At 36.1% G+C, this 27,860-nt stretch overlaps 3 protein-coding genes across 4 annotated transcripts in view; all 3 read right to left on the bottom strand.

The window, feature by feature from the left end:
• Nucleotides 1-99: 99 nt before the first annotated feature.
• LOC118270037 (uncharacterized) lies at nt 100-11,455 on the bottom strand. Of its 2 annotated transcripts, none has more exons than XM_050706735.1 (11): nt 11,376-11,455; nt 7,920-8,065; nt 7,100-7,261; nt 5,680-5,842; nt 4,521-4,642; nt 3,772-4,007; nt 3,334-3,488; nt 2,719-2,851; nt 1,408-1,685; nt 704-831; nt 100-222 (listed from the first exon to the last, which is right to left on the bottom strand). In XM_050706735.1, exons 1-11 carry the CDS (start codon nt 11,438-11,440, stop codon nt 173-175), a joined length of 1,638 nt encoding a protein of 545 aa, XP_050562692.1. In that variant the 5' UTR covers nt 11,441-11,455; the 3' UTR covers nt 100-172. The 2 variants fall into 2 exon arrangements, with proteins under 2 accessions (XP_050562692.1, XP_035441372.2); XM_035585479.2 differs by lacking the exon at nt 11,376-11,455 and adding an exon at nt 10,652-10,966.
• A 4,193-nt stretch (nt 11,456-15,648) lies between these two features.
• LOC118270068 (uncharacterized) lies at nt 15,649-21,863 on the bottom strand. The gene is made up of 10 exons (XM_050707165.1): nt 21,640-21,863; nt 21,044-21,205; nt 20,261-20,423; nt 19,674-19,795; nt 18,962-19,194; nt 18,382-18,536; nt 17,939-18,071; nt 17,347-17,624; nt 16,791-16,918; nt 15,649-15,704 (listed from the first exon to the last, which is right to left on the bottom strand). Exons 1-10 carry the CDS (start codon nt 21,737-21,739, stop codon nt 15,649-15,651), a joined length of 1,530 nt encoding a protein of 509 aa, XP_050563122.1. The 5' UTR covers nt 21,740-21,863.
• Nucleotides 21,864-27,323: 5,460 nt separating this feature from the next.
• Nucleotides 27,324-27,860, bottom strand: part of LOC118269703 (synaptic vesicle glycoprotein 2C) — a 41,889-nt gene continuing 41,352 nt past the window's right edge. The window contains exon 12 of the mRNA XM_035584961.2: nt 27,324-27,438. Coding sequence (XP_035440854.1) covers nt 27,377-27,438 — 62 coding nt within the window. The 3' untranslated portion in view covers nt 27,324-27,376. The remainder of the gene's footprint in view (nt 27,439-27,860) is intronic.

The raw sequence follows: 27,860 nt of genomic DNA, 5'->3' as shown, positions 1-27,860 counted from the left end.
ACAATTGGCAACATTTTTGCAGTATAGGACTGCCTGTTAGAAAATAGGAAGGAGCGTGGATTTTTTTTTCATCGTCGTCGGGAATAAAAATGCAATAAATCTTTGGAATCATCTTTATTTACACAAAAACTTACAAAATAGAAGAATACTGTTAGAACTATAAAATATTTAACTACTTTTTCCGTATATCTGGCGGTAATAGACAGGAGAATGCGGCTGCAACTGTAACAAAGAAACAAACACGTTGATATGTTATACAACATGTTACTCCGAGGTAATGTGAGGCGGCAGAGAAAAATACATTTGTCGTCACGCCTTTTATCCCCGAAGGGGTAGGCAGAGGTACACATTACGGCACGTAATGCCACTGTTCAATATACACCCACTTTTTACCATTTGTGTTCAAAGTCATGGGTGCCATAAATACCAGGCACGATTCCGTGCTACTACTAAGTTTCGAAGGACTGAAAAAAGCCCAGTAATACTTTGTCCACCACTCAACCAACAAGGCAGTCCAATCTACAATATCTATTTTTCCTAGGGTCTCCTAATTACCAACAAAAATCGTCTGATAAAGTTAAATTTAAATTCTACTGTCAAGCTCACAGATGATGGCAAAGCCTAAAACTGTCTCAGATTGTTGATGAAACACAAAACAGAAGATAAACCAAAACTATCTACTTATGTTTTTATAAGTACCCACCTAACATAAGACCCCCACAGGCGTAGAACATGGTGGTGCAGTGGGTCATGATGAAGGCTCCCAGGACGTTGACCCCGCCGAGAGCACTCAGCCGAGCCACCATCACTCCGATACACGCTGCCATGCCCCTGTAGGAAATAATAGAGCAATGTTGTAGGACAAAGAATTGACCAAGGTAAAAAGTTTAGAGCAATGTTTTGTGTTTAGGTGATTTTTGTGAGTTTCTTATTTGTGTAGATGATTTTTCTTTTGTGATTTATTGCTAATGTTGCAAAAACATTAATCAAAAACGTTTTATGACAATTCATAAAATCATCACGAAATAAGACACTTTCGACGGACAATACTGATTGGACTGCGCGATTGGCGCGTTGGCAGGACAACCGGCAATCGCGTAGCGGGTTCGATTCCCACACAGAGCAACTCTTTGTGTGATCCACAATTCTTGTTTCTTCATGTGTATGTGAACTTATGTGTTTGTAAACGCACCCACGATACAGAAGAAACTGCATGCGTGTCAACGTTAAAAAAAGAATAAATGAACAACTGAATTTAACTGCATAGGTACATATTTTTGTCGTGATAGTAAAATTATTATCAAGATCAGAATTATAGTGGCTACGTTCGACAATTGGAATGAACAGAGAGACACCTAGTGTAATTTACAGAAGAAATTTTAATAAGCTTAAAATAATTTGACTAACCTATAAGAAGTGGGATACATATCCACAAAATACGTATAAATGATGCCAATGCACAGCTCATTCGTCAGCAGACCGAAGAACATGACAAAACTGGTCAGGTTATCCTTGACAAGAGAAGCAGCGACGGCTGACAGCCCCGAGAACGTCATGACGATGATCATCAGGGCTTTCTTCCTGTAGGCTAGCTTCGTGATGACCAGCATGATCACCACGAAGGTGACGCCCTGTGCTAGACTGGCCCACACTAGGCTGATGTCCATTGTTGATTTACATTCGAACTGTGGAGAAAATTAATTAGAAATTAGTATAACTGTGAATTAGAAGGAAAGAGGTGTCATTACACTGCTGCCTACCCCCATGGGAGATAGGCGTGAGGTTATGTAGGTGTCATTACAATGAAAGTGTTGTTTTATCTCGATCGATCGATTCGATCTCCAATTGGCGCAATGATAAAACATGTTGCCATTTTGCAGTTTTTAATTTTACTTAGTTAAAATAAAGTACAATTCCTGGAATTGTTTCCAGCACCAATTGGATTGGTTTATGACAAAAAGCAGTTATATTTTTACAAAAATACCTACAGCTTCTAATTTAGCTTAGTAGCACGTTTCCATGATATATTTATATTTCAGTTGATAGCGTACAGTTCATAGCGTGCATGTCATTGCAAAAATAGAAGACATTGATCTAACATTGAATGATTTACAGACTAGCTGATGCCCTCGGCTTCGCTCCCGTGAATTATGGTTTTTTTTTTATATACTACGTCAGCGTAGACTATGAATTTTATGACTTAATTTTATTTATTCCAATTTTCTAAAATAAAAGTAAGTTACTCCTTAATTTATCAGCTACCTGCTAATAAAAAATACCGTCAACATTGATCGAGCCATTTCTGAGATTAGCCAAAACCAATAGACAGAAAGACAGAGAAAAATTGTATTGGTTAGCAGTGCCGGCGTAGGGGCCACTGATACCCCGGGCGAAAATATTGTGGCGCCCACTTGAGGGAAGCAATATCAAGTGTTAGTAGTGGTTTTTCATTTTATTGGCTGGGGGGCCCCAGACTTTGTCGCCCTGGGCCATCGGCCCATGTCGCCCCCCCCTAACGCCGGCACTGTTGGTTAGTTTCATATAGCAAAAATAGATTAAGTGCATCAAAATGTTTGTTCAGAGATTTTTATATAGTTGTCTAAATTACCAATGAATGTTCAAAATCTGGTACTATGTTTCATATCACAACTCAACATATCTTTCTATCTCTTTCCCCCATCATTTACCAAGATGATAAAGCGTCCCTATATTCCTTACGTCGGCATCAGTGAGGTTGTTGTTGCTGACGATCAGGTTGCAGAGGCCGGTCTCCTCGGAGTGCGCCATGGAGTCCAGGCCGGCTGCGAACTTCTCCGCCAGGTACGGGAACCAGATGAAGTAGCTGTTGTTACTGGAAGACAGGAAGGATAATTATTATGGGACTATTTAACGAAATAAAGTAAGTATAGGTATTTATGGTGCGCGGAACTACGCGTGGCGATAGTGGTGAGGGGGCGGTTTGCCTACTGCTTGCAACGCATATAATATGTGTCAATGATGACCAATCTCTTGATATCGTGAACAATAATTGTTTAATTATTGAAAAGAATAAATAAAAATCAAATGTCCTTCTAGAAGCAAAACGTGAGCAGCCAACTACTTCTGCGCGCACTATACTGATAATCCGGAGATTATAATATAATTAATTAATCAGTCATGAATAACGAAAATTGTATTGAGCAATTATCGTTTGGTTTATCAATACCTCTATGTGAAGGGGACTATCAGACTATTACTAAACTAAAACCTTTCTGATGACTTTTCTTCTCATCAGTAGCCACTACCAAGACATTTGCAATTATAAATTTGAAGTGTTACCAGAATTGAACTTACGTGCTAAATATGACAGCAGTGAAGAAGTACAGCATGATGCTCTTCCAGAGCAGCGGAGGTTTGAAGAGTGGCACTATCTGCTCCCACAGCGACTGCACCAGGGACACATCCTTGCGACGCTCGTTGCCTATTTCATTTAGGATTATTTTCTTTACCTAAAAAATCAGAATCATCACAATTATGTGTGTGGTTCGATCAAAAATATTATTAAGTTGAAATTAAATATTTCTATAGTTACTAGAATATCATAAGCTCAGATAAGCAATAGTTCTATTGCTATTCACATGTTTAATTTTTCAGTACTGAAAATAGCCTTTTTCTATAAAGTATCAAGTTTGTAGCTATTTTGGTCACAATAATTTAAGTGCTACTGAATTTAATTCAAGATCGAACAGAATAACTCTATCTGACATGACAAGAATAATCTTGACAACTTACCGGATACTTATCTCCTCTCCCATTATTCCTCTCCCACATTTTCCTCAAGTTCTCTATTGCCTCGTCCTCCCGCTGCACATTGACCAGGAACTTGGGACTCTCGTAGAAGAACAGAGTCCCGAAGGCTCCCAGCCCTAGGGGGAGTGCCAGAGCGAGTGCCAGGAGACGCCAGGGAGTGAACGTGATCAAACCCATGTCGTAGGAGAAGTCTAGGTTTAGGATGAAGTAAGCTACCACTGGAATAAATAATAAAACGTGCAAAATTAGCTAGGACTAATTATGTCACTTGATGCGTGAGAAACTATTGATCTTGTGTTAAACAACCAATTTTAAGCTTTGAAAGAAAGAGTGGAAGAACGATGGAGTTTCTTGCTCGTTCTTCTCCATTCGAAGTTACACTTTGGAACGATCACCTAGCTTCACTGACAGACAGACTGACGGACAATTCAATTGAGGTTTCATAAGTGCCTAATTTAGGATTTTTTTTTTTAATAAACGTTGCCCCACATTAGGATTTTCTCTCACATTAGGATGTCGTGGGTGCGTTTACAAACATACAATTTCACATGCACATGACACCCAGATCCGAAACAACAATTTGTGGATCACACAAAGAGTTGCTCCGTGCGGGAATCGAACCCGCTACACGTTGCACGGCAGCCAGTTGACCAGCCACCGCGCCAATCGTGCAGTCAATTAATCAAAATAAATGCTTTGCCTTTGACTTTGATAGTAACAAGTGTCCTTACCAACATAAGCAGCCAGACTGAAGTCCAGAACACTGGTCATGATCAGCATGTACGCGTCTCTCGCTCTCTCCGCGCAGGATTCTCCCAGCAACGTGTATGAAGCTGATTGGGCACAGCTGCATCTACAAACGACATGGTGTAGCTGTTAGTCCTGAACTCTTTAGTATCATTGTAATTTCCCTGTGTTCTGTGTGCGGATGGATGGATACCTCACTAAAACCAACCCGGTGGCCACCCTCAATACCTGTAACGTCCTCTTAATCGACCTGCTCCGGAGCCCCACGGTAACTAGTGTCTTCCAACTTCATGTCTGATTAGTAAAATTTTTTATCACACCACTTTCCCAAATGCTGCAACTCCTTTGAACCAGGATTTATTCCAGATTCCAACCAGAAAAGCACCAATTTAATGAGGTCGAGTAGATTTCGGAGAAACAAACTGTCTTGAATAATACATCGGAAAACATCAGAAGATGTATAAAGATGTATAGTATATACATCTCCTGATGCTATAGTATATAGCAAGAAATAGAGAAGACGAGCCTATTGATAAACATCAGCCGTGATTCCAGGAAAGTCGATCTCTTCAAATAAGTTACTAAAGTAGATGGAGTATTGTGATGTGTGCATTGTCTTACGAAGACATAACACACTGACTCATCTGACGGTAGCGGTTTACTTACTTCCATACAGTCTTGTGTTTACAAGCTAAGATCTATCTAGATATATTTGAGATTCAATAATAATGTGGAAGCTGGTTATTCTCTAAATACGATCTGAAATTTATATTTTTTTATGGGTTAAGCCGGTAAACCAGTAAACGGATAATCTGATGGTAAGCAATCGGCGCCGCCTATGGACACCTGAAACACTAGAGGTGTTACAAGTGCGTTGCCGGCCTTTTGGGGGTTAGGAGAATGGTTGGGGATTCGTGGACTAAGAAAATGGGATATTGAAATTATTACCCTACGTTAGAGTTAGTATTGCAGCAAGATTAGCACAACGACCAAGTACGTTGAGATTATTTTCATTCGTTTTTATAGTCATAACAATCGTATGCTCTAGATTATACATTAGTACTAATTACTGTACTAATGATATTAAGCAGGTACATGATTAGGTTTTACAGTGAATAAAAAAAATAAATTTTGATTACTTACAAACTAGTACTAATGAACTTCAGCACAGCCATCACCACCCAGTTGGGAGAGAAGGCTCCGATGGTGGACACCACGAAGCTGACCCACATGGCGATGAGGAGGCTCCTCCTCCGACCCTGGGTGTCGGAGATATAGCCCCATGGATACGCCATTACTATGGGACCTGAAAATAATAGTTTTCTTTGAAATTCTGGATGTGCTGCAGCTAGTGTTGAATTTCATTCTTATTAAGTATAAATTGTAGAAACATCCAGGAACTCTCTTGAAGATTTAATGTTCATGTCACGTACAATAGGTATTTTTATTGTATTGATTTCAACCACACACCACATTTCAACACCTGTTTTAGAAAATGCGTAAATCCGTCACGGAAAAAAACCAAGCGATTCTTATTATACATAGTTAGTTCTTTTCAGGTTTGTTAAGTTTTCAATAAATGACGTCAGCAGATGTGTTTTAACAATTATTTGCTACGCTACACTGTTAATTGATTTATGTTTAGACAAGGTTGGCGTATGTTGGCTTGATGGCAGGCATATTCGCGAACAATTGTCCAAAGAGGCAGTTATTTTTTACATCATTATCATAATAATCAATCAGGACACTGTTTTTTTCCACTACCATAATCGTTAGTCATAATACTAAAGAATATCCTAGAGTATAGCGAGTATCTCAGAACAAAACAAGTACCTAATATGTTAAAAATACCTTTATGTTAAACGGTTTTAATGAGTTCCATTCTACCAACCAAGTTCCTTTGTTTGATATCCATAATGAAGATAGATTGTGGAAAATATTAGCCATTATGCCAAAATTATTCATTTCAAATGGTCTATTTTTAGGGTAGGCAGTTTTTCAAATAGACCGGGTAGGCACTTTTGATACAATGAAAACAAAATGTCTGTCTGTCGGTCAGTCCTCTAGTGAAGCTATTTGTTATTTCCAAAGTGTAGATTCCAATGGAGAAGAACGAGCAAGAAGATTATAATATATTGTAAGACCATCAAATAAGAGTGTGTACCAAGAGATCCATCTGTCATCAGGAACGGGGGTAAAATTCTAATGACTAAAGACCCAAACAAACAAGGGAAGCTAAATAAATCAGTTTCACACATCATCAGTTGCACACATTAACAGCCTATAAGCGGGCATTGCTGACCAAATGCCTGTTCTCGCACGAAGAAGGTTTGAAAGAAAGAAAGAAAAAATATTTATTTTGCACCGGGCACGATGCAAATCGAAAATTAAAGCAAAAGTAAAAGTAATATAAACATTTATCTTTTATAAAAATTCGGAAAAAAATACTGCACAATATAAATAACATAAAAGTTTTGAGCATTAATCACCACACTTGCTTAATGCGGCGCTGAAAAGTCACATTGGTAGCCGTAGGTTCGTTTCGAAGTATCACAGCACTCACCAACAAAAGGCATGGAGAGCAACACACTGGTCTGGCTGATGTCCAGCCCGAAGTCGCAGGTGCAGCCGCTCACCACCACGGAGAAGCCGAACATGTCCACTCCCATCGCCAGTGTGCACACACTCAGCGTCGCTAGGAGACCTAGGCTGTAGGACCCATTGCCTAAATAGGGAGAAATACAGGGTTAGGTTAGATTAAGGTTCCAAGTTCCGATGTGAAAAGTTATTCTTCTGTTTAATAGAAAATGGGTTTAATGTTTTTAGAAACACGCACAATATAGGTACTACATACAATATTAATTCAGTTTGCGCACCAAACTATGTGATTAAAGGAACGTCTCTGAAAACCCTGTTAAACTTTATTTTACCCGGATATAAAACCTCTTTAGTTTGTTTTATTTTATTTTTTATTTTTTTTTTATTTTTTAAAAAAACGTTGCCCCACATTAGGATTTTCTCCTGTGTCGTGGGTGCGTTTACAAACATACAAGTTCACATGCACATGACACCCAGACCCGAAACAACAATTTGTGGATCACACAAAGAGTTGCTCCGTGCGGGAATCGAACCCGCTACCCGATGCACGGCAGCCAGTTGCCCAGCCACCGCACCAACCGTGCAGTCGATGTGAATGTTGTATATTCATGAATGTAGGGTTCATTATATATGCTGTCTGTCTGTGACAAATCTCTTCATAGATTATCAATAATGTAACCTTTTTAAATCCCCATCATTTTTGAATCATCGAGGCAAAGTTTAGGACTCTAGGCTTCTAAATACCTACTACAGAATCAATTGAAACCATACAGCTGGCTACTCACCCGCGAGGTTGATGGCTTCACCATAAGTATATATCCTGTCTTTTTCTTCATTGCTTGTTATGTTGACAACGCTATTGCTTACTACATCCCCGCGTCCACTCTGCTTTGTGTTAGATTTTGAAGTCATTTTCAAACTTTTTTGTACCCTGAAACAATTATAATTGAGTTTATATTTAAGTACACATATATTTTTAAAATATAAAATCAAATAAAAGAAGAGTATGTAAATATTTTCCTAACGATATTTTACAGGTTTTATCTGTGTATTGCAAGACTCTGGACTAGATGTCAAACTTTTATTGACTAAATACACTCCTGCTTTTCGGGCTGGTATACCCGCTAGGTAGTCCGCAGCTTCGGATCAGCCATAAGTCCTACTGGAATCGATCTGTGGTGGTCTGATGGCCCTCTGAAGCACGCGCGGAACGCTACGCGCACGGGTCTGGTTCTGGTCGGGCGGCGAGCTACCCTTGCACGCCGTCCGCAGACCCGAACTTACGGTGGCGACATAATATACAGACGTTAGATAAATACTACCTAAATTAATGAATATTCATTGAGTCTATATTAATACGTAAATTATTATTCAAGGCCGATTATATCCAGAGCTTCATTATAATATAATCATTTCCATAAACTGGAGACCTACTTACATAAATGAAGAAATTTCATCCTCCCCTTTTACTAACTACTAAGATACGAGTAACTAAGGGACTACACATATTTATAGACATGAAAAAAATGAAGAGGACGACTTCTAACCTATCAGTGCGTGGGTTACCTATCAGCACCAATAATAATAATATTTTTTATTATATTTCTTTTATTTTATTTTTTGGTCGGCCAACGGAATAATACCCAACAGCCTCGACAACCACCTTAGGAGGCTGGGGTTGGGCGGATGGATCAAAGGCCTGATGCAGAAGGCAGTACTCCTCAAAACGGCACGTATTGTGAGGAGGTTTCTGTCTCTGGAGCCCTAACCACCGGTGGCTTGGACCACGCTCCCGCTACTGGTCGGCTCCTATTTTTATATTTTTAAATATTATTTTATTTATTTTGTATGTATAGTATTTAAAAATGTAAATGTAGAGAATTTTAAATAAATATACATATATTTTTTAGATTTTACTGTTTGTGCCAAAGGGCTTGATGCCCTAACGTTTTCAGATACATATATGTATCTGCATTTAAGCCTTGATAAGAACGTAGACCTACGCGAGACAATGTATTTTTTTTTTGTATCTTATTTCATCTACCTACCCATACAATAGCATTTCACCATCAGCATTTATGTATGATTCCTATTAATATTATAAATGGATTTTTTTAAGTATGCTTGTTACTCCTTCATGTCGAACTGAGATGAAATTTAGAAAAGAAGTAGATTATGATTTAGATTAACACATAGATTGGCTACTTGATATCCCATGGGAAAGCTGGAAGAAGCGAATATTTAATATATGGCTCCTTTAATTAGTCCAATTTAGCATGTCATACGATAGTGGCTTGTGAAATTAACAATTGTATATTATAATGTCTGTTATACTGTAAATATTATAGATTCCTATTTCTCTGGAATAGTTGCTTGTTATAATTAGCAATTGTTATTGCCTATGTACTTAAGATTCCTATTTATCTATAATCTTTCTTTAAAAATAAATAACTAACAGAGGTTTATTATAACTTTCATGAGACACACTAAATTAATTATTATGTTATCGGCTTGCACCTAGTCGAGTTCCTCGTCAAACAATTACGTGGGTGAGCCGATAACATAATAATTAATTTATCTAATATAGATAAGGTAAGGGTTGCTTTTGACTATCTGATTATTGAATCCTGACTCAGATGTGAACGGACCTTGCTTTCAAATGGCATTCCTGTATTCCTGATAATTGACATGCATATCTGGTTGTAGATAGCAAAACTATGCCCATTTAGTATCTTTATCAGTAGAAAAGGTAGGATCAGGTTAGATAGATATTTCTGAATATTGAATATGAATTTTAACTCTCTCTAGTTAACAGTTGACTGTCGGGTAAGGGAAAAATTTCTCAGTAGTGTAGAACGGAGTCTGGAATTGTTTTCAGTACATGACAATAGGCTCACCCTCTATAACATGGGACTTATAACACCAACGATGACCCCTTCAGGGGATAAAACGTGAAACGACACTAATATGTAGATTAAAAATCTATCGCAAATCTATTATAAACGCATTAACTAGTTAATTTTGAAACAAAGACAGTTATATAATTTCTTAATAACTCAGGTCACATTAATTACAAAATTAATTAATCGCGTTGATAAATTAATAATGTTAAAAATTTAGTTAGTTGAATAAAATAATATATCATACATAATAATTTTTCATAAAATGATATATCAATAATCTATCTGATTATTGTGAAAGTATATTATTTTAGTCTGATGTTTAAAATCCTCTACATTTCATGATGTTAGTATAAAAGCGAACGATAGATTGACGGTGTATAATTTTTTTCCGCATAATATGATAATATTATGGGAGAAAGGTGAAATATATGTACCCATAATATTTCACCTCTTTCCGAAGTCCTATATATTATCATTGTAGTTATTTACTTTAGAAATCTACATTAAATTATGATTCTGTTCCACATAATTATGAACACATCAATAAAGTAAATTATGTCAAACACATAAGTAATTTAAAGTTCAATCAAGTGAATGATGTCAAAAATATTTACCTGTTATCACGAAAAAAATTCAAAACATTTTCTCCTCTAGAATATCACTGACTCTATTTAAAAAAAAAACGAAATAATCACAGAACCAATTTAAAAAAAATATTAATAAAATTTAGTTGCAAAAAACATTTAACTAAAACAGTTTATAATATACACCACATAATTATTTAGGACGGAAAAATAATATTTTTTTGTTTGAAAATTATTATTTTTTTAGCACATTTTTGGAAACGTCTCCCGCGCACCACGCTCTGGCATAGACTGCTGTAGAGAGCCACTATTATGTATATTTATTTAGTTCGATTCTTTGCTAGGGCATAATTATTTGTGGCGTAATTATTATAAAGCTTAGTTTTATATAAGTTTTCTCATATTTTCATTGTTTGGCGAGTTATATGAAGCTGTTTGTCTTGTATATGTGTGTGGAAGGTGCGCCTTGAGTCATCGTAGTGTTTCATGAGAGCACAAAGGGTTAAGTGTCGTGATGAACTTGTGAGTAAATTTTGGGTATTCAAGAACTATTATTTATTGAAAGAGATTCGTTCTTATTATTATTTACAACAGTTAATTCATCGGTATTAAACTGAAATTACAATTGAAACGCCAAAGGCGTTATAAGAGAGTTGCCGGCCTTTTGGGGGTTAGGAATTTAAGGGTTGTTGGGGAATTGGGGATTAGGAAGATTGGGCAGGGGAGTAATTGAGCCTCCGGTAACATCACTCACACTGTAAAACACAAGCACGTCGGTTTTCTGTAAGGCCGTGGTGTACTCCGGTCGAGTCGGCCCATTCGTGCCGAAGCATGGCTCTCCCACACTTAATCTATCTTTATCATCTATCAATTCAAATCTATTTTTATTTCAATACTGAAAATTACAATTAAATAGAACGGGACATTGTTAAGAAAATATTAACTAAAAAGTGCATCGTATAGAATAATTAGATAAAAGGGATTAGGGTATAAATCGGCGACCTTATTATAGTTTCATGAAACCACATAAACTTATTATTCTGGATCATGAACCGTTTACACAACAACATAAGAATTATATCAAACACCTACATGTTATGATTATCGGTCAAAGAAATACTAAGAGAGAGAGAGAGAAAGAAATTATACAACAACCATTACTGTTCTAGAAACGATTATCTTACAGAAATAAAGGAAAAGTATACAAATTGTACATTGTACAACAATGTGCATCGTTGTGGTAGGTCGTGTGCCAATGACCGCTCGGAAATTCATGAGTCACTGCAGTGAACTTGAAAGTATACTAACGTAATATATATATGTATGTTTGCTATGTTGTTTGTTTATGTTTTTGTCTATTTGCATTAGTTTTCTTTCTCTGAAAGTCATTGGAGACAGTTTTATTGCGTTAGATTATTAGTTGCTGTTCTTGGCACGATTTTCAGCTTTATTTTACTGACGTCAATTAAAAATGCTGTGTTATATTGCTTTTGTTGCTAGTGTGGTCATAGTTACATGCATATACCACGTGGATTTAAAATATGTTTTTCAATCACACAGGGAATGGTGACTTGAGTAAATCATATCCTGTCTTAAGTTCTGATGTAAATGGAATAACACAAGACACTTATTGTCCCACGGAAATGGGATAATAAGTGTCTTATGTATATACTTATAGGTATATGGGCTGGCTGAAGCTAATTCTCTTAATATATAAACACTTAGGTACGTTGTTACGCAAATAAAAATACAATACACATTTGTTTGTATTTATTATACCTTAGTTGGCTGAATGTAAATAATACAAACAATAACATAATAAAATACGTATGTATATAAGTAAACAGTCTAGTTCTAAAGCCTATGTAAACAGTAGCAGGTACCTATGGCATTACTTTATGTATTGTAATTGTAACATAAACTTCTATCAATTTTATTGTATAATTTTGTTTTTACTGGCTAACGGAATATCTTTCTTGATTGCCTTATCTTTGGTGTTAATTAGTCATCAAGTCATAAAATTAACTAAACTGCTACTGCAGATTTACTATGGATTAAGATACGCTTGTTAACGTTGGAAGATGAGGGGAAACAGGTATACTACCCCGTAGACTATTTTGTTTCACGCGACTATCTCCGGCCACCATAAGTGCGGGTCTGCGGACGGCGAGCAAAGGTAGCTCGCCACCCGACCAGAACCAGACCCAAAGAGTTATCAGACCACCACAGATGGGGCCCAGTAGGGCTGTTGCTCGACCTGAAGCTGCGGACTACTTAGTGGGTTACCGGGGCTCTGGCTCGAAGAACAAGAGTAGAAACGGGATAGTTTTTAGTCAGTTAGAGTCTGACACTCCCTTTCACCGCACTCAAGGCGGGAGAACTCTTTGGATGATTTCTCCCCTTACAAAAAGACTACTCTATTTAAATTACAGCTAGACGAGGGTGAACAGAAAACTCAATGCATGGTCACTGACATCATCCTCTTATATAAGTATACTAAAAAATAAATCTCTTACCTACATACTTTTTTTCTATTCACTCATTCAACTAGAGACCGTAATTTAGTCACGAGTATTGCTTTATCGGATTCCTCTTATAGCCTCATTAAAACTTTAAACAGAATAACTCTGAAATAAACATCGAAAGCCACAGGTGTACCTAAACCTACCTATATATTCCCAGGCAGCTAGGATTCAAATAGAAGGTTCCTAGTACCTAGTACCTATAAGATGATGAATGACCTAACAGTAAACCTGATCACAAGTCTCGCCGTAGCACAATGCATGTTATGGTAATCGAAGTTAAACAGGTGTCGTCAGCAACATTGTGCCGGTGGGAAGATGAGGCAGGATTTACAAATATTCTCTACTGACCTCATTAAGGAAAAGAAACTGAAATCTTGTACAGTTTCAAGGTTTAAATACCTCCTTGTTTGGTTGCTAAAGCAATGGTTGAGTCGATAGAATATTATTTGGATTTGGGCCTAGTATAATAAATATATAGTAACTGTACGACATAATTGAAACTGAAGTAAAGTACTGACTCGGAAACAAATCGTCGTCGCTAACGGACACCCGAAACACCAGTGTTACAATTGCGTTGCCGGCCTTTTGGAAGTCAGGAATTTGAGAATTGTTGGGTATTCAGGAATTGGGGAGATTGGGGTGCCGTAATTGGGCCTCCGGTAACCTCACTCACTCGAAGAAACACAATACAAACTTTGTCTCACGCTGGTATATGTGGTTGTGGTGGTGCTCCATCTCTAGCACCGCTAGCCAGACAGCGGATATCGTCACTCCACCACCCACACTTTGTTTGCTATCATAATTAATGCCTAAATATAATTTTCCTAACATTGTTTTGTCATGCAACAGCAACAAACTACTAAACCCTTAAATTGTCGAAAGTAAATGACATATACTAGGACAAGATAAAACCGCAACAAAGTCGACACGGATTCATGGAAAATATACAATTTATTTACCATAATACATATAATAAAACTTGAGACTTAAGTTAATAGCAGTATTTACATTAAAATGCTTGGGTAATGTGTTTTTACATGACCTAGTGTAAGACAGGTCGATAACTGCTAGGCGAAGATAATAAGGAACCTAGTTAAATAATTGATTAAGTGTATCTCTTTCGGGCTCAAATAAATTGCAAAAAACTGGAAAATTAACAAACTAATGACAACAATCGAATTGAACTAAAAATTATACAATTGAAGAAACTAGTTGTAACATTATCAATTTTTTGGGAGCACATACACTTAACGAGTATTGCTCCAACCCAGCAATTATTGTCATTTAAATTTGAATTTTAAATTATATGTCGTAAGATATATTTCATAACGTACGTAATGTACATAACAAAAAAGCCGCGGGTGACCAGAGCGATACTTTTGTAACGACCGATACAATATTCAAAGAAAATATTTTTTATGTATTCAATTATCATTCAAGGAATATTATCCTATGACTGTCTGCTGATCTGAAAAAAATATAACAGATAATGATCAATTGTACAGTATAAAATAAAAATTCTGTCAGCCGTGTTAGTCAAATTATATTTTATTTCCGAACATAGATCCCCTTCAGCATCGAAACTAACTGACCGTAGATCACTAAACTTCAACAAACTACCACTATCTCCTTACTCCATCTTCCTCTTTCTACCTCCACAACCCATTATGTAGTAGAACCTATGACTGACCTAGACTAAGCGTAATATTTTGGATTTTCCTTCCAACCAACTACTTAAACAATACATAACACGTGAGTACATAAATAAATAAATACAATGCAATGGTAGCGAGCGTGTTACCCGAACTAATCCCTCTCGCTATGTCAATAAAAGTTATTTTAGCATCGCACACTTTACCTAGCTTTAGTAGTTGGGTAAATACTAGCTGATAGTGAAATGAATTGTGCAGATAATTTTATTGCTGACAAATACTCGTATTACGTGGTAGCTGCACTTGCAGTCTTTGCTTAACATGTCCGGACACACTGTTGCGTAGGAGATGGTACCTAACCCGATTTGTGTGAATCATATTATTTTTGGATTATGCCGGCACGAATAGGCCGGCTCGACTGGAGTAATACCACGGCCTTACAGGAAACCGACGTGAAACAACGCTTGCGTTGTGTTTCGTTGTGTGAGTGAGGTTGGTATTGTAAGGCCGTGGTATCACTCCGGTCGAGGCGGCTCATTCGTGCCGAAGCATGGCTCTACTAAACTTATCGTGTCGTCTTCACTTAGGTTTTTGTTTTTGGCCTTTTTAAGGCAACGTCCTAAATTTCTTGAACTCTTCTATTTACCTTTTTATCTTTTAATAAACATTCAAATAGCTGTTTACATGCATTTTGAAACTATAAAACACCCATTTATTTTGTTACAACCGCTACAGTTATATTAATGAAGAAATTAATTATGCCTCCATTTGATAAATAAATATGTTTATTAACTAAAGGTCTAGTAATACATTTATACAAACAATAATTCTCCTATAACATAACATTATATTAGACTTGTTTATTTACAATATCTGGAGGTAATAATGTCGCTACCAGCACTCCACCTGTGAACATAGAACAATGGTCAACAAGAATAAAAATTAAGTAAATAAGAAACACGTTATATTCCTTGGTCTTTAGGATGCTTTTCCATTAGAAATGTGCTATGTGACTGCGCTACGAAGATGTAATATCTAAAGATAGCTGTAAAATTATGTGACCGTTTCCACTGATACTAGTTATAACGGGTGTCCCAACAAGAACGCAAGATTTAAATTTGGCGGCATTCGAAGGGTCATTGTTTGATATTTGAACACATGTTGTTTGTTAGTATAAGGTACGAGGTTAGTAAAAATGGAGCGCTACACGATTGAAAATGAGGCAGGTCAAGCGCAAACAGTCAATCTGTTCGGTATCGTAAAATGATAACCAGTCTTTTCGTACCTCGAATTGAAGAAATTAATTTAGAGGGCATGTGGTTTCAACAAGATAGCGCCACATGTCACACAACCAGAGAAACAATTCAATTGCTGCATCAGTCATGTCCCGGTCGTGTTATTTCACGTTTTGGAGACCAGAATTGGCCGCCTAGATCATGTGATTTATCTCCATTAGATTTTTTTCTTTGGGGTTTCTTAAAGTCGATGGTTTATGCGAATAAGCCGACGACGACTCAAGCATTAAGAAGGAAATTGGACGCTGTATTAATGAAATACCGCAGCATTTATGCAAAACGGTCATAGAAAATTTCACTAAAATATCGCGTATGCGCCAGCAAAGGTGTGGCGGCTATCTGCCCGATGTATTGTTCCATAGATAACCTCATCCTCTCTACTTTAGGATATCATAAAGATTTCACTATTTTTTTAAAAATATCTGCGTTTTATTTAAAATTTAAATCTTGCGTTCTTGTTGGGACACCCTTTATATGTAACTGTACGAGGAAGATGCGCAGATTGATATGGAATCTGCGTTGTATTGATTGAAGAGAGGCCATCCATAACACAATCCATACCATGTATCTATAGCACGCATCTTTCCATATAAAAAACATAGCTTAGCTAAGTCTGTTTTTACCAGTGCAATGGAACTACAAACTAAAAACCAAATATTAGAAGAAGTTGACCACATGATCCATCTTCATAACTTACTCATGAGATAAGCGGCGAAGGTGTAAAGAGTCATGGTGCAGTGCGTCATCACGAAGGTTCCTATGAAGTAGACTCCCGCCAGGCCGCTCATGCGAGCCACCATCACACCTAAACATGCTGCCATGCCACTGGACAAAAAATACATCGTTAAGTTACTTAAAACTAGGTTCTGTCAGGGACTTCGCTCGCAGTCCCGGGAGAAAAAAAGGATCATATGTATGTTAAAAAATTTCATCTCGATTCCTTCAGCGGCTTTGAAGTGATTGCGTACCAAAACTTAAACTCAATGGCAAAACTTTGCATACATAAAATTACAAAAATTTAAAACCCACAAAACTTAATCGCTACTATTGCTATAATAGCCCTGATCCTCATAAATTGCGATTTCTCAAACACGAAAACTGTGGCAATCTTTCTTTAAAAGATTTCTTTTAAAGAAAGATTGGCCGCATCACCATCTGGTGATGATGATGAGAGGACCCAAGAAACCTCTACTCTACTTAAACCATATTAAGTACCTTATGACGATAATCTATCCTAATTCTTACCAACTCACCTATTAAAAGTGGGGTATACCTCCACATAGTAACAAAACAGTACACCCATGCAGAGATTCGTGAAGGTCATCCCTAGGAACAGCACCAGGCTACCCATGTTATTCTGGTTGTAGACCGCTCCAAGACTTGACAGAGCTGGTATGAAGAGGAACAGGATCATCAGCATCTTCTTTCTGGAGGCCAGCTTGGATATCATCAGGGTGATGGTGGCGAAGAGTAGGCCGTGGGTGATGGCTGATACCAGCGTGTGGAACTTGATTGATGAGTCGCATGTAGACTGTCAGAAATATGAATGATAATGTCAGTATTGTTTAGCCTTATATAGTCATAAAGTATTAAAAAGCTACTAATATACTTTTTTATGGAATAGGGGGCAAACGAGCAGACCTGATGGTAAGCAATCAGCGCCACCCACGCAACACCAGATACTACTCCGATTTCTTCACTCAACGAATTTCGGCAAAGTCAAAGTCTCATAGCCTCAAAGTCAAAATCCCGAAGTCAAAGCCAGTCTCGAAATCAAAGCTGAAGTCTCAAGATCAAAGACTCGAAGTCAAAGCCAAAGATTATGTTAAACATTCGAAAACTCACGGTATCGTTATATTCAGAAGCTGTAGATTTGAGAATGTGGCACAAACTCCTGGACCCGTCTCCATTGTAGGAGCTACTGCCATCCGTGAAGGCTCCGATGATGTACGGCATCCAAATTACCAGGCTGTTGTTACTGTAATCAACACCATATGTGGCAACACAAACATGACAAAAGTCGCACTTAGACTATCGACGCGCAAATCAACTGATGATGTCATAAATCCTACATCGCAAATATGAAGTTTACATGCGAATAAACATGGATAGAAAATCCCAACGAACAACAGTTGGGCTGAAAGCCCACTAGACACGATCACCTCGTCTGGTCGGATCTTTTCTTAGGGACTTTATTCTCTGTATCTTACACATATATGTGAGAACAATGCAGAGTTATTGCAAAGCGCATCACAAATGATAGAGTATTGTATGTTCAATATACTTACACGCTATAAACGATAGTTGTCAAGTAGAAGAGCTGCAAGGTCCTCCACAGCAGCGGTCTCCTGAACAGCGGCTCACTCTGTAGCCACATGGACCTCAAAATGTGTCCGTCTTCGTATTTGAAGCACTTGTCTTCGTTGAGACGTACTTTTTGTACCTAGAATGATATGTATACGATTATGTACTAATTTACCAAACTAATTCACTTTATTGAAAACTCTCTTTACTTTCTAATTTACTAACATTTTGTACAATATCATGTTTAGCTATTTATTAACAAAGTATTACTGGGCTTTTTTTGGTTATTCGAAATTTTCTCAGTAGTACCACGGAGTTTGGAATTGTGGTCTGTATATGGCTATAGACAGTTCACCACTACCTATCCCTTCGAGCAAAAAAGGGAAAAAGGATTGTATTTGCTTGTTCTAATATGTGCGTGACATTTTCGCTAAGGACATAAAAATAAGAGCAATTATTTAAATGACCCTGATTTACTTTTTAATTATGTTACCACAGTCATTTGCCTTAATAAATAAAAAGTGAAACTAGTCAAGAAAGATACTACTCATCTGTAAAACTTACAGGATAATCCCCCTTCTGACCATTCCTTGTCCAGATCTTGGCAAGATACTCCAGAGCCAGTTCTTCACGACCCACATTCACCAGGAACTTGGGACTCTCGTAGTAGAAATGTAGAAAGAAGGCGCTGATGCCGAGAGGTACTGCGAGCGTGAGGGACAGCAACCTCCATGGTGTGAAGACCAGGATATTCAGGTCGTATGAGAAGTTGAGCTGAAGGATGAAGTAGGCTGGCACTGAAGGGAAAAAGTATCTGTTATTCTGTTATATAGACATAGTGAAATTAAATTATTTATTTGGTACACGAAACGATCTGCGCCTGCTTGATTCGGTTTGGCAATCAGTCCGCGTTTAGCGATTGTGTTACTTAAAAATATTTATGTGACTGCCTTAGGGTGCTTTTCCATGTGCTATGTAGCTATGCTACGAAGATGTCATAGATAAGCTGTAAAACTGTGTGGCCGTTTGCACTGATACTAAGCTATGTATGCGATAGCTTGTACATCCATAGCATGCATCTTTTCATATAAAAAAAAACTTAGGCTAGCTGAGTCCGTTTTCATTAGTACTAAGCTATGTGTACTTATGAATATGATTGGTGGAAGCCAAATGCATCCACAGCAATGTAACATAGCACATCTCTGGTGGAAAATCACCCTTAAGCTACACTCTTAAAACTTACATCTTAAGGTTTAAAATACCTTGGAATGCTCACCGACATAGGACAGCACGAACAGCATCATAGCACTGGTCATGATCAGCATGTAGACTCCTCTCACGGTGCTACCACATGACTCGTTCAGCAGCGCATATGCACTGGAGTGGACACCACTGGAGCTGTGTGAAGAGATATTGTAGATAAATTCTTTATGAAGTTCCAGTTGCAAACTTAAACATTTACAGAATAGGCCTTAGACACTGCTGTCTAATAGAACTTAGACTCTGCTGACAGAAAACTGTTGAGGGCAAATCCATTGTGGCATTTGTGGCCCAGTCATCTTTTTTATGTGACAAGAGACAAACGAGCTATCGTATCACCTGATGGTAACTGATCAGCGCCTCCCATGGACACCCGCAACACCAGAGGTGTCACAGGTGCGTTGCCGGCCTTAAAAAAAGAATACGCTCTTTTCTTGAAGGTTTGAAGGTCGTATCGGTTCGGAAATACCACCAACGACAACTCATTCCACAGTTTTGCTGTGCGAAGCAGAAAGTTTCAAGAGAAACGTATTTCATTCAACGTAGTAATAAGATTGTCTGTTGACTGTTAACTTTTTAACAAAAAACTTGAAAAATACTCACAAGCCAGCACTAAAGACCTTGAATACAGCCAGCATGATCCAGTGGACAGAGAAGGAGCTGATGCAGGAGAACAGGAAGCTTCCCCAGAGAGCTACCAGTAGCGCCTTGTGTCTGCCGTGCACACTGGAGACGTAGCCCCATGGTATCGAGGTAAGGACAGAGCCTGAGATCATGTTTATTGATTACATCATTAGAAAGTTGGAACAAAATAAACCCAAGATTACGATTCGTAAGTGCTAGGTACATACAAACATAACCTTACGCCTGTCTCCGATAGGGGTAGACAGAGACTCTGGAACGCCAATGCTACGATTCTTACATACCTCTTTCGCTTCATCAACAGTCATCAGTCTATTCATGCATGCTCGTCGGTTAAAGGTACTTTAATTTAGCCCTTTTTTAATATATCGCTAATGTGGTCGGTCCGGCCCTATTCATATCCGCCTTGTATATTTCTTTCGTAAATCTGCTTTCATCAATCCTTTCTGCATGTCCAAACCATCAATTAAATCATCAAAATAACATTTCATTTTCAATCTTTGCCACTTTACTTAGTGTCTTTTTAAAATTTTTAACTAATTTATGGTTGGTCGAGTGCTCATAAGTTGTTATTTTCTTGTAATTATTTAGGTATTTCATGTATCCTGACCCAAGGATCGAAGTTAAAACCCTTTTGTTCAGCAGTCGCATACTGTGTCGCATATAACCAACGACACAATAAGAATATCAATATCTCTGTCATAATATCTTTCTCAACAAAACTCATTTCAAGACAATTCTTACCAACGAAAGGCATGGAAAGTATGACACTTTGCTGCCACTGTTGCAGCTGGAAGTCACATGCACTGCCGGTGACAATGACTGACAGGCCGAAGATGTCCACCGCCATGCTGAGGATGGCCAGGCTCAGCACTGCTAGGAGACCGTAGTTGTAGCACCCGTTACCTATCCAATTATTGTGGTGTTTAAGGTTGTGTATTAAAGTCCTGTCCTACACTGCAATGGCCATTTTTTTCAATTAAAGAAAGCGAGAGCGCGTTTGGCGCTGTGATTGATTGGTTTATTCGCTCGCCAACCGCCCTCGTTTTGTTTACTGGATACTGGCTGTATTTTAGATTTTTATATTATCTATTTTTTAAATTTTGGTGTTTCGCTAAATTCAAATTAAGATCATAGACCATATTAATTTAAATAACAATAATTTATTCATTCATTATTCATTCGATTCGAAAAACAGGATTTCCAAAGAGCAGGATTAGGAACGAGGTGGTTTTTAGTCAGTAAAAGCGTCTAACACTCCCTCTTACCTCGCCCAAGGCGAGATAAGCCATTGGATGATTTTCCCTCCTTAAAAAAGGTATTTGATTAGTCTTATTTACCTGTTAAATTGATAGCTTCTTCATAATTATAAGTCCTATCTTCATGTTCAGTCCTGACGCCATTCGTCACTTTTACGGTGCACATTCCATTACTAGCCATTATTATCAACCAGAATATTATTAATAGGAATAGGGACTAGGTTCTAAATAATAAATAAAATAAATATTATTAGAATTAAGTAGTGAAAAAGCGACTTTAACCTTTGCCCATGAACTACAAAATAAATCTGTCATCTATATACATATAATAAAATCGTAGAAAAGTGCTGTCTGTACATTGAAAATAAAAATAAAAAAAATAGCAGGGGTTATTGTTATGTCGATGTCGAACCCAAAAATGTAATTAACTTTTTTTTTGTCTGTTTGTCTGTTTGTCTGTTTGTCTGTTTGTCTGTTCGTCTGTGCGCGCTAATCTCAGAAACGGCTGATCCGAGTTGGATGCGGTTTTCACGAATATATTGTGGGATGCTTAAATTTACATTTAGTGTTTGTTTCATGTCAATCGGTTCATAAATAAAAAAGTTATGTCAAATTAAAGAATCACGTCGAACATTCTATGCTTATACCATTAATCTCCGCAACTATTTGACGGATTTGGTTGAAATTTGGTACAGGTATAGTTTAGAACCTTAGAAAGGACATAGATATATTTTTATTTCAAAAATCAAAAAATAAAATAAAAATAAAATAAAAATAAAATAAAAATAAAATAAAAATAAAATAAAATAAAAATAAAATAAAAATTAAATAAAAATTAAATAAATATAAAATAAAAAATAAATAAAAAATAAATAAAAATAAAATAAAAATAAAATAAAAATAAAATAAAAATAAAAATAAAAATAAAATAAAAATAAAATAAAAATAAAATAAAAATAAAATAAAAATAAAATAAAAATAAAATAAAAATAAAATAAAAATAAAATAAAAATAAAATAAAAATAAAATAAAAATAAAATAAAAATAAAATAAAAATAAAATAAAAATAAAATAAAAATAAAATAAAAATAAAATAAAAATAAAATAAAAATAAAATAAAAATAAAATAAAAATAAAATAAAAATAAAATAAAAATAAAATAAAAATAAAATAAAAATAAAATAAAATAAAAATAAAATAAAAATAAAATAAAAATAAAATAAAAATAAAATAAAAATAAAATAAAAATAAAATAAAAATAAAATAAAAATAAAATAAAAATAAAAATAAAATAAAAATAAAATAAAAATAAAATAAAAAAAATAAAATAAAAAATAATACATACAGCGCCATCTATTGTTCAATTTCGTACTTATAGTACTTATAGTACGGAATTGAACAATGTCGGGCTGTTCCTATACTCCGTAGATAGATGGCGTTGATCGCGCATTCATTGGAAATTTGTTTTTACAAAATAGTAAAAAGCAATGAAAAATATACAACTTTTAGTACAAAGAAAACGCTCTAACGGAGTATAGATAATTCTATGTCGATCGTTACACGACTTCGGTTCATGTTATTGTTTTAATTCATCGAAAAAAAGTTAACAAATAGTAAAAAGGTATGAAAAAAATTATATCAATATAATTAAACTTTTAGTACAAAGAAAATGCCCGAACGGAGTATAAATAAATAATCCAAGTTGTCTTTATCCTCGATAGATGGCGTTGGGATCGAAATAGATTGCGCTATGGTTTTGTTACAATTATTTGGTTGGGTATCGGCCGAGCGCTTCGGTACTATTGTAGAAAATGTGTATTATCAGTCGTATGATTATTTGTCTGTAGTGGTCCTGCTGTTTCGTATATTCTAAATTGGTTTCGTTGTATTTGTCAATTAATAAGTTTATTTGTTGGGTTTTCCTGGTTTTCTGGTTTAACTTTTTAACGTAGGTTTAGTTTGATATCGATTATTAGTAGTTACTGTAGTTAGTTTTTTTTAATAAAATTGTAAGTCTAATTTATAAATTAATTAGATTAGATTTAAGTCGTTTCTTTTAAATTATTTAGTTTAAGCTTGGTATAGCATAAAGGATAGGTTCTAATATAATTTCTTTTTTAATTGTTATAAATTCGTAATTCGTAGCTTTCTTTAATTTTAAGTTAGTTTAAGTCCGTTTTTAAACTATTTTTTCAATGCCCTAAGTGAGTATACATCTATTAAAATCAAACGCAGAGCTCATTATGTTGATTTTTGAAGAGTTCCCTGGAATATCTTCCACATCTCATTTTTGAAGAGATCCCGCGAGATCGGGAACTATGTGGTTATAACCAAAAATTTGCCGGAAGTCACTATTCCACGCGAACGAAGTCGCGGGCAAAAGCTAGTATACAAATAAAATGCCGACGTCGGCTTGTTAAAATATTATTTTCTAATCGTTTAATACTGTACAGATAAGGGCGGTGCACCAAACAAGGGTTTATCACGGTTATATGTTATCTTACAGTGCATTTTTTCATGAAAACCGATACTTTTAATAGGCAGGAAAATGTTCTAACGTGGATTGTGGTTCCGTAGTAATAAATATGAAATTAATTAATGTGATAATTTAATCATAATATTTATCTATTGTTTAGATAATGAGGAAAAGTAAATAATGTGTCTCTGACAAACGATGGTCTTCCTTTTGAAAGAGCCATCAGACCATCACAGATGGGGCCCATTAAAGCTGATGCTTGATCCGGAGCTGTAGACTGCCTAGTGGGTTACTGGGGTTCCGGTTCGAAGAGCAGGAGTAGGAACGGGGTGGTTTTTAGTCAGTAAGAGTCTGACCCTCGACCTCATCTCACCCTAGGCGAGAAAACTCGTTGGATAATTTTCCCCCTCAATAAAAATCGTACCTACGTATAAAATACCTTTATTTAAAATTCACTTCACCAGTAAACATACTGACTAGAACCCTAATCAGACGCGTCACGTTTATCTCATAATATCGTGCAATATAAATTAATACAAAACAATTAAAATGTCCAAAGAAAGTGATTAACAAGCACTTACTACAATCTAATTCTTAAATACTGTGTGATAAGGCTTAAACCGTATTTTTTTGATGAAGACACATTTTTATAGCCTAGTTTTGATAACGAATAAAACTGGTATAGAGCGGTGTAAACTGGAAATTGAAATTATAACCACGCCTTTTATAATAAGCCTTTTACCCAAAAACACACCCCATTTTCAAGTTAAGGTTCATGTTCTATGTCAAGTTCTGGTTGAAGGTTATTTTTTTATCGTATAAGCCGGCGAACGAGCCTACAGATCACCTGATGGTAAGCAATCGCCGCCGCTCATAGACACCCGAAACACCAGAGGCGTTAAAAGTATTATTGCTAGTGTGGCCTTTTGGGGGTAGATATTTAAGAGTTGTTGGGGAATCGGGAATAGGAAAGATTAGGGACGGGAGTAATTGGGCCTCTGGTAACTTCACTCATACAAATAAACGTCAATTTCAGGCTTAAATTTAAGTTTAGGTTCAGATTCAGATTCTTCAGACTTAAGTTCCGTCAAGTTCAAGTTTTTCATTAAAATTCTCCACTTAGGTACAGATCTTTTAATAGTTTTAAAAACGAAAAAGGGTCAAACACAAAAAGTGAACATTACAAAATATTTATAATAAAACTTCACTATTTTTTACAAAATGTTGTATTTATTTAAAGTTCCATATTAGTATTCTTACAATAATATCACTAGAGATCAGTCTTGGATATTTTAGGAAAAAAACACGTTTTTTGTTTTTTTATGTCTACAGAAGAGATTGTGTTTTCCACAGAAGGGATAATAGGAAAACATAATTAAGTATACAGAATATTAAAAAATGTTTTCCTCATCAGAATCGTCCCACATGAAATTCGTCGGCCGTTTTCTCTGTGGTGAATCTTCAGAAGCTTCAGAGTCGTCTGAATAGATTCTTTTCTTCTGGGGTTTATTCATCTGGCTAAATATTTCGATAGAAAGATCTGGTGAATTTGGCTCAGTCGAAGCGTCAGGTGTGGCTGGAGTCAAAATCACGCTCAGATAAGGAGCCTGATGATCCCGATCTTTCGAGGCAATCAGGTGACAAATTGTACGAGGATGAATCAGGAGTGCCTATCGTTCTAGATGTGCTAGGCATTATTGAATCCCTAATATGGTTTATTTGGATTCGACCCATTTCATAATGTGGACATACTTGGTGCGGGGGAACCCCAAACCACTTAATCGTCTCGCGTGGATAATTCCTGGGTTTTTGACACTCCATGTTAGCTGATGAATACCAAACGTTCCTTTAAAAGGTCGTGTAGTGTTGCTGTCAATAATTTGTTGAGTTTCAGGAACTAGGGATTCATTGATTCGATAAACTTCAATCCCCTTACAATTGTTTACTAAGCATAACATTATCTCGTCCAAACTTGCCACATCATGGCCTCTTGCGACGTGGTTATCACAAGTTCTTTTTATGCAACCACCCACTCCATCAGGTGCACCTTTGCCGTGACCTCGTTCGCTATAGTGCCAAATAATGGAATCTACGTTAAACTCTTTGCTTAGATACGTTGCAATAATAATAATACATTAGCATTTATATAATAAATTATTTAACTTCGGTGTTAAAATCTTAAATAATATCAAACACAAAAAATATATATTTTCAAAACCTTATTAAATGATCTTAAAAATTCATCATCAGATTTTGAGCAATTAACCCACAGACAGACCCCAGACATTATACATGTATAATATGAATTAAGATGAACCTCTTATCTATAAATCAGCTAAAAGTGATTAACACAATTGTTTTTTTTTCGAATATAGGTAGTCAAAGTTCTTGATTATTCACTTCTGTTGACATACCTCCCTCCTGTAGACACTACGTCTACAGTAAAGATGTCTACAGGAGAGACACATTTTTATAAATCAAAGATGGCAGCCTTCCATTAGAGGTTAGAATTTAAGCAATGTAATATTTGCAAACCGCGCCCACATATGCACTTACTATCTATGTTTTTATATATTTGCAAAGGTTACTTACTCAGGTATCCTAGTCACAGGAAAGACACACTGATCTCGACTGAAAAATTGTGTATTTGAATAATATAAAGAGTTTCTCTTATCACACGCACTTTACGTAAAATTACAACCGAGCAAATGACATAGAATGCAATGCTACCAACACAAGAGATAAAATAAAAACGATGCCTTCATCTTTAGCAAATTTAGGTTCATTTTATTTGTCTACAGAAGTAGACCCAAAATTTGTGAACATCGTTTTTATGACGTTTAATTCAAAATTAAGTTTTATATATTTTTTTATTCGTTATGTTATGAATATTTGATAATATGACTGATGTAATAAAACGAATTAAAAGTATCAAAAGTATCTGTATATATTTTTAATTATCACTTGAACTCAACTACCTGCCATCCGAACAGTCTACAGAAGGGGATCTTTTCAGATTCAAAAGCGAGAAAAATGAAATAAATTTCGGTTAAGCTGATTTTTTTTATGAACCAGAAAAAGTTTTCCAGACGAAATAATTATTAAAGCGATTTAATGTTGATATGATATTTAAATAACGGTTTTTAAGTTGTATGAACATTTTTTTCTCCTTTTGTGTTTGACCCAAAAGTAATTTGGTATATAGTCCAAAATCCCTAGACATTTCAAAATCAATATTTCATATTTTGTGAAGACTTCCAAGGTGTAGTATAAATAAAAAGCAGTAGAGTTTGTGATTATAATTATTTAATAGATATAAAAATATAACAGTATGACTACTCCTCACGTGGTCGGCCGCTCCGGACGCGTGCTCTTTGGTAGGATGATGCACAGCAACCCGCTCGCTGTAACATACAGACAGACAATCATTATATATATTCGTTATATAGGCTACAACATGTCCATTGCTGGGGCATCTGAAACAGAAAATTAGGTAACGGTAAAACGGGGTGAATAGAATTCGAGGGGTGAATAAATACAGAATAGGGGCGAATAAATACAGAAGAGGGGTGAATAACTACAGAAGAGGGATGAATAAATGTTGGGATAACATCTATTCACCCCGTTTTACGGTAACCCAAAATCCGGAAGTTTTGCAAAGCAATTAAATACAAAACGTTATTTAAACTTTACACAAATTGTGTTGAATCTAAATCTAAAGATATTTTACGGTACAAAGAATTTCGATAATGCTATTAATATTTTGTCCGAATGGATCCCAGTCAGTCATTTAGTGACCACTCGACGTTCATAATTAATTATAATT

Source organism: Spodoptera frugiperda, chromosome 30, assembly GCF_023101765.2.
Source record: "Spodoptera frugiperda isolate SF20-4 chromosome 30, AGI-APGP_CSIRO_Sfru_2.0, whole genome shotgun sequence".
Lineage (NCBI taxonomy): Eukaryota > Metazoa > Arthropoda > Insecta > Lepidoptera > Noctuidae > Spodoptera > Spodoptera frugiperda.
Note: the sequence above shows the minus strand (reverse complement) of the source record. Positions and strands in the feature narration are given on the sequence as shown.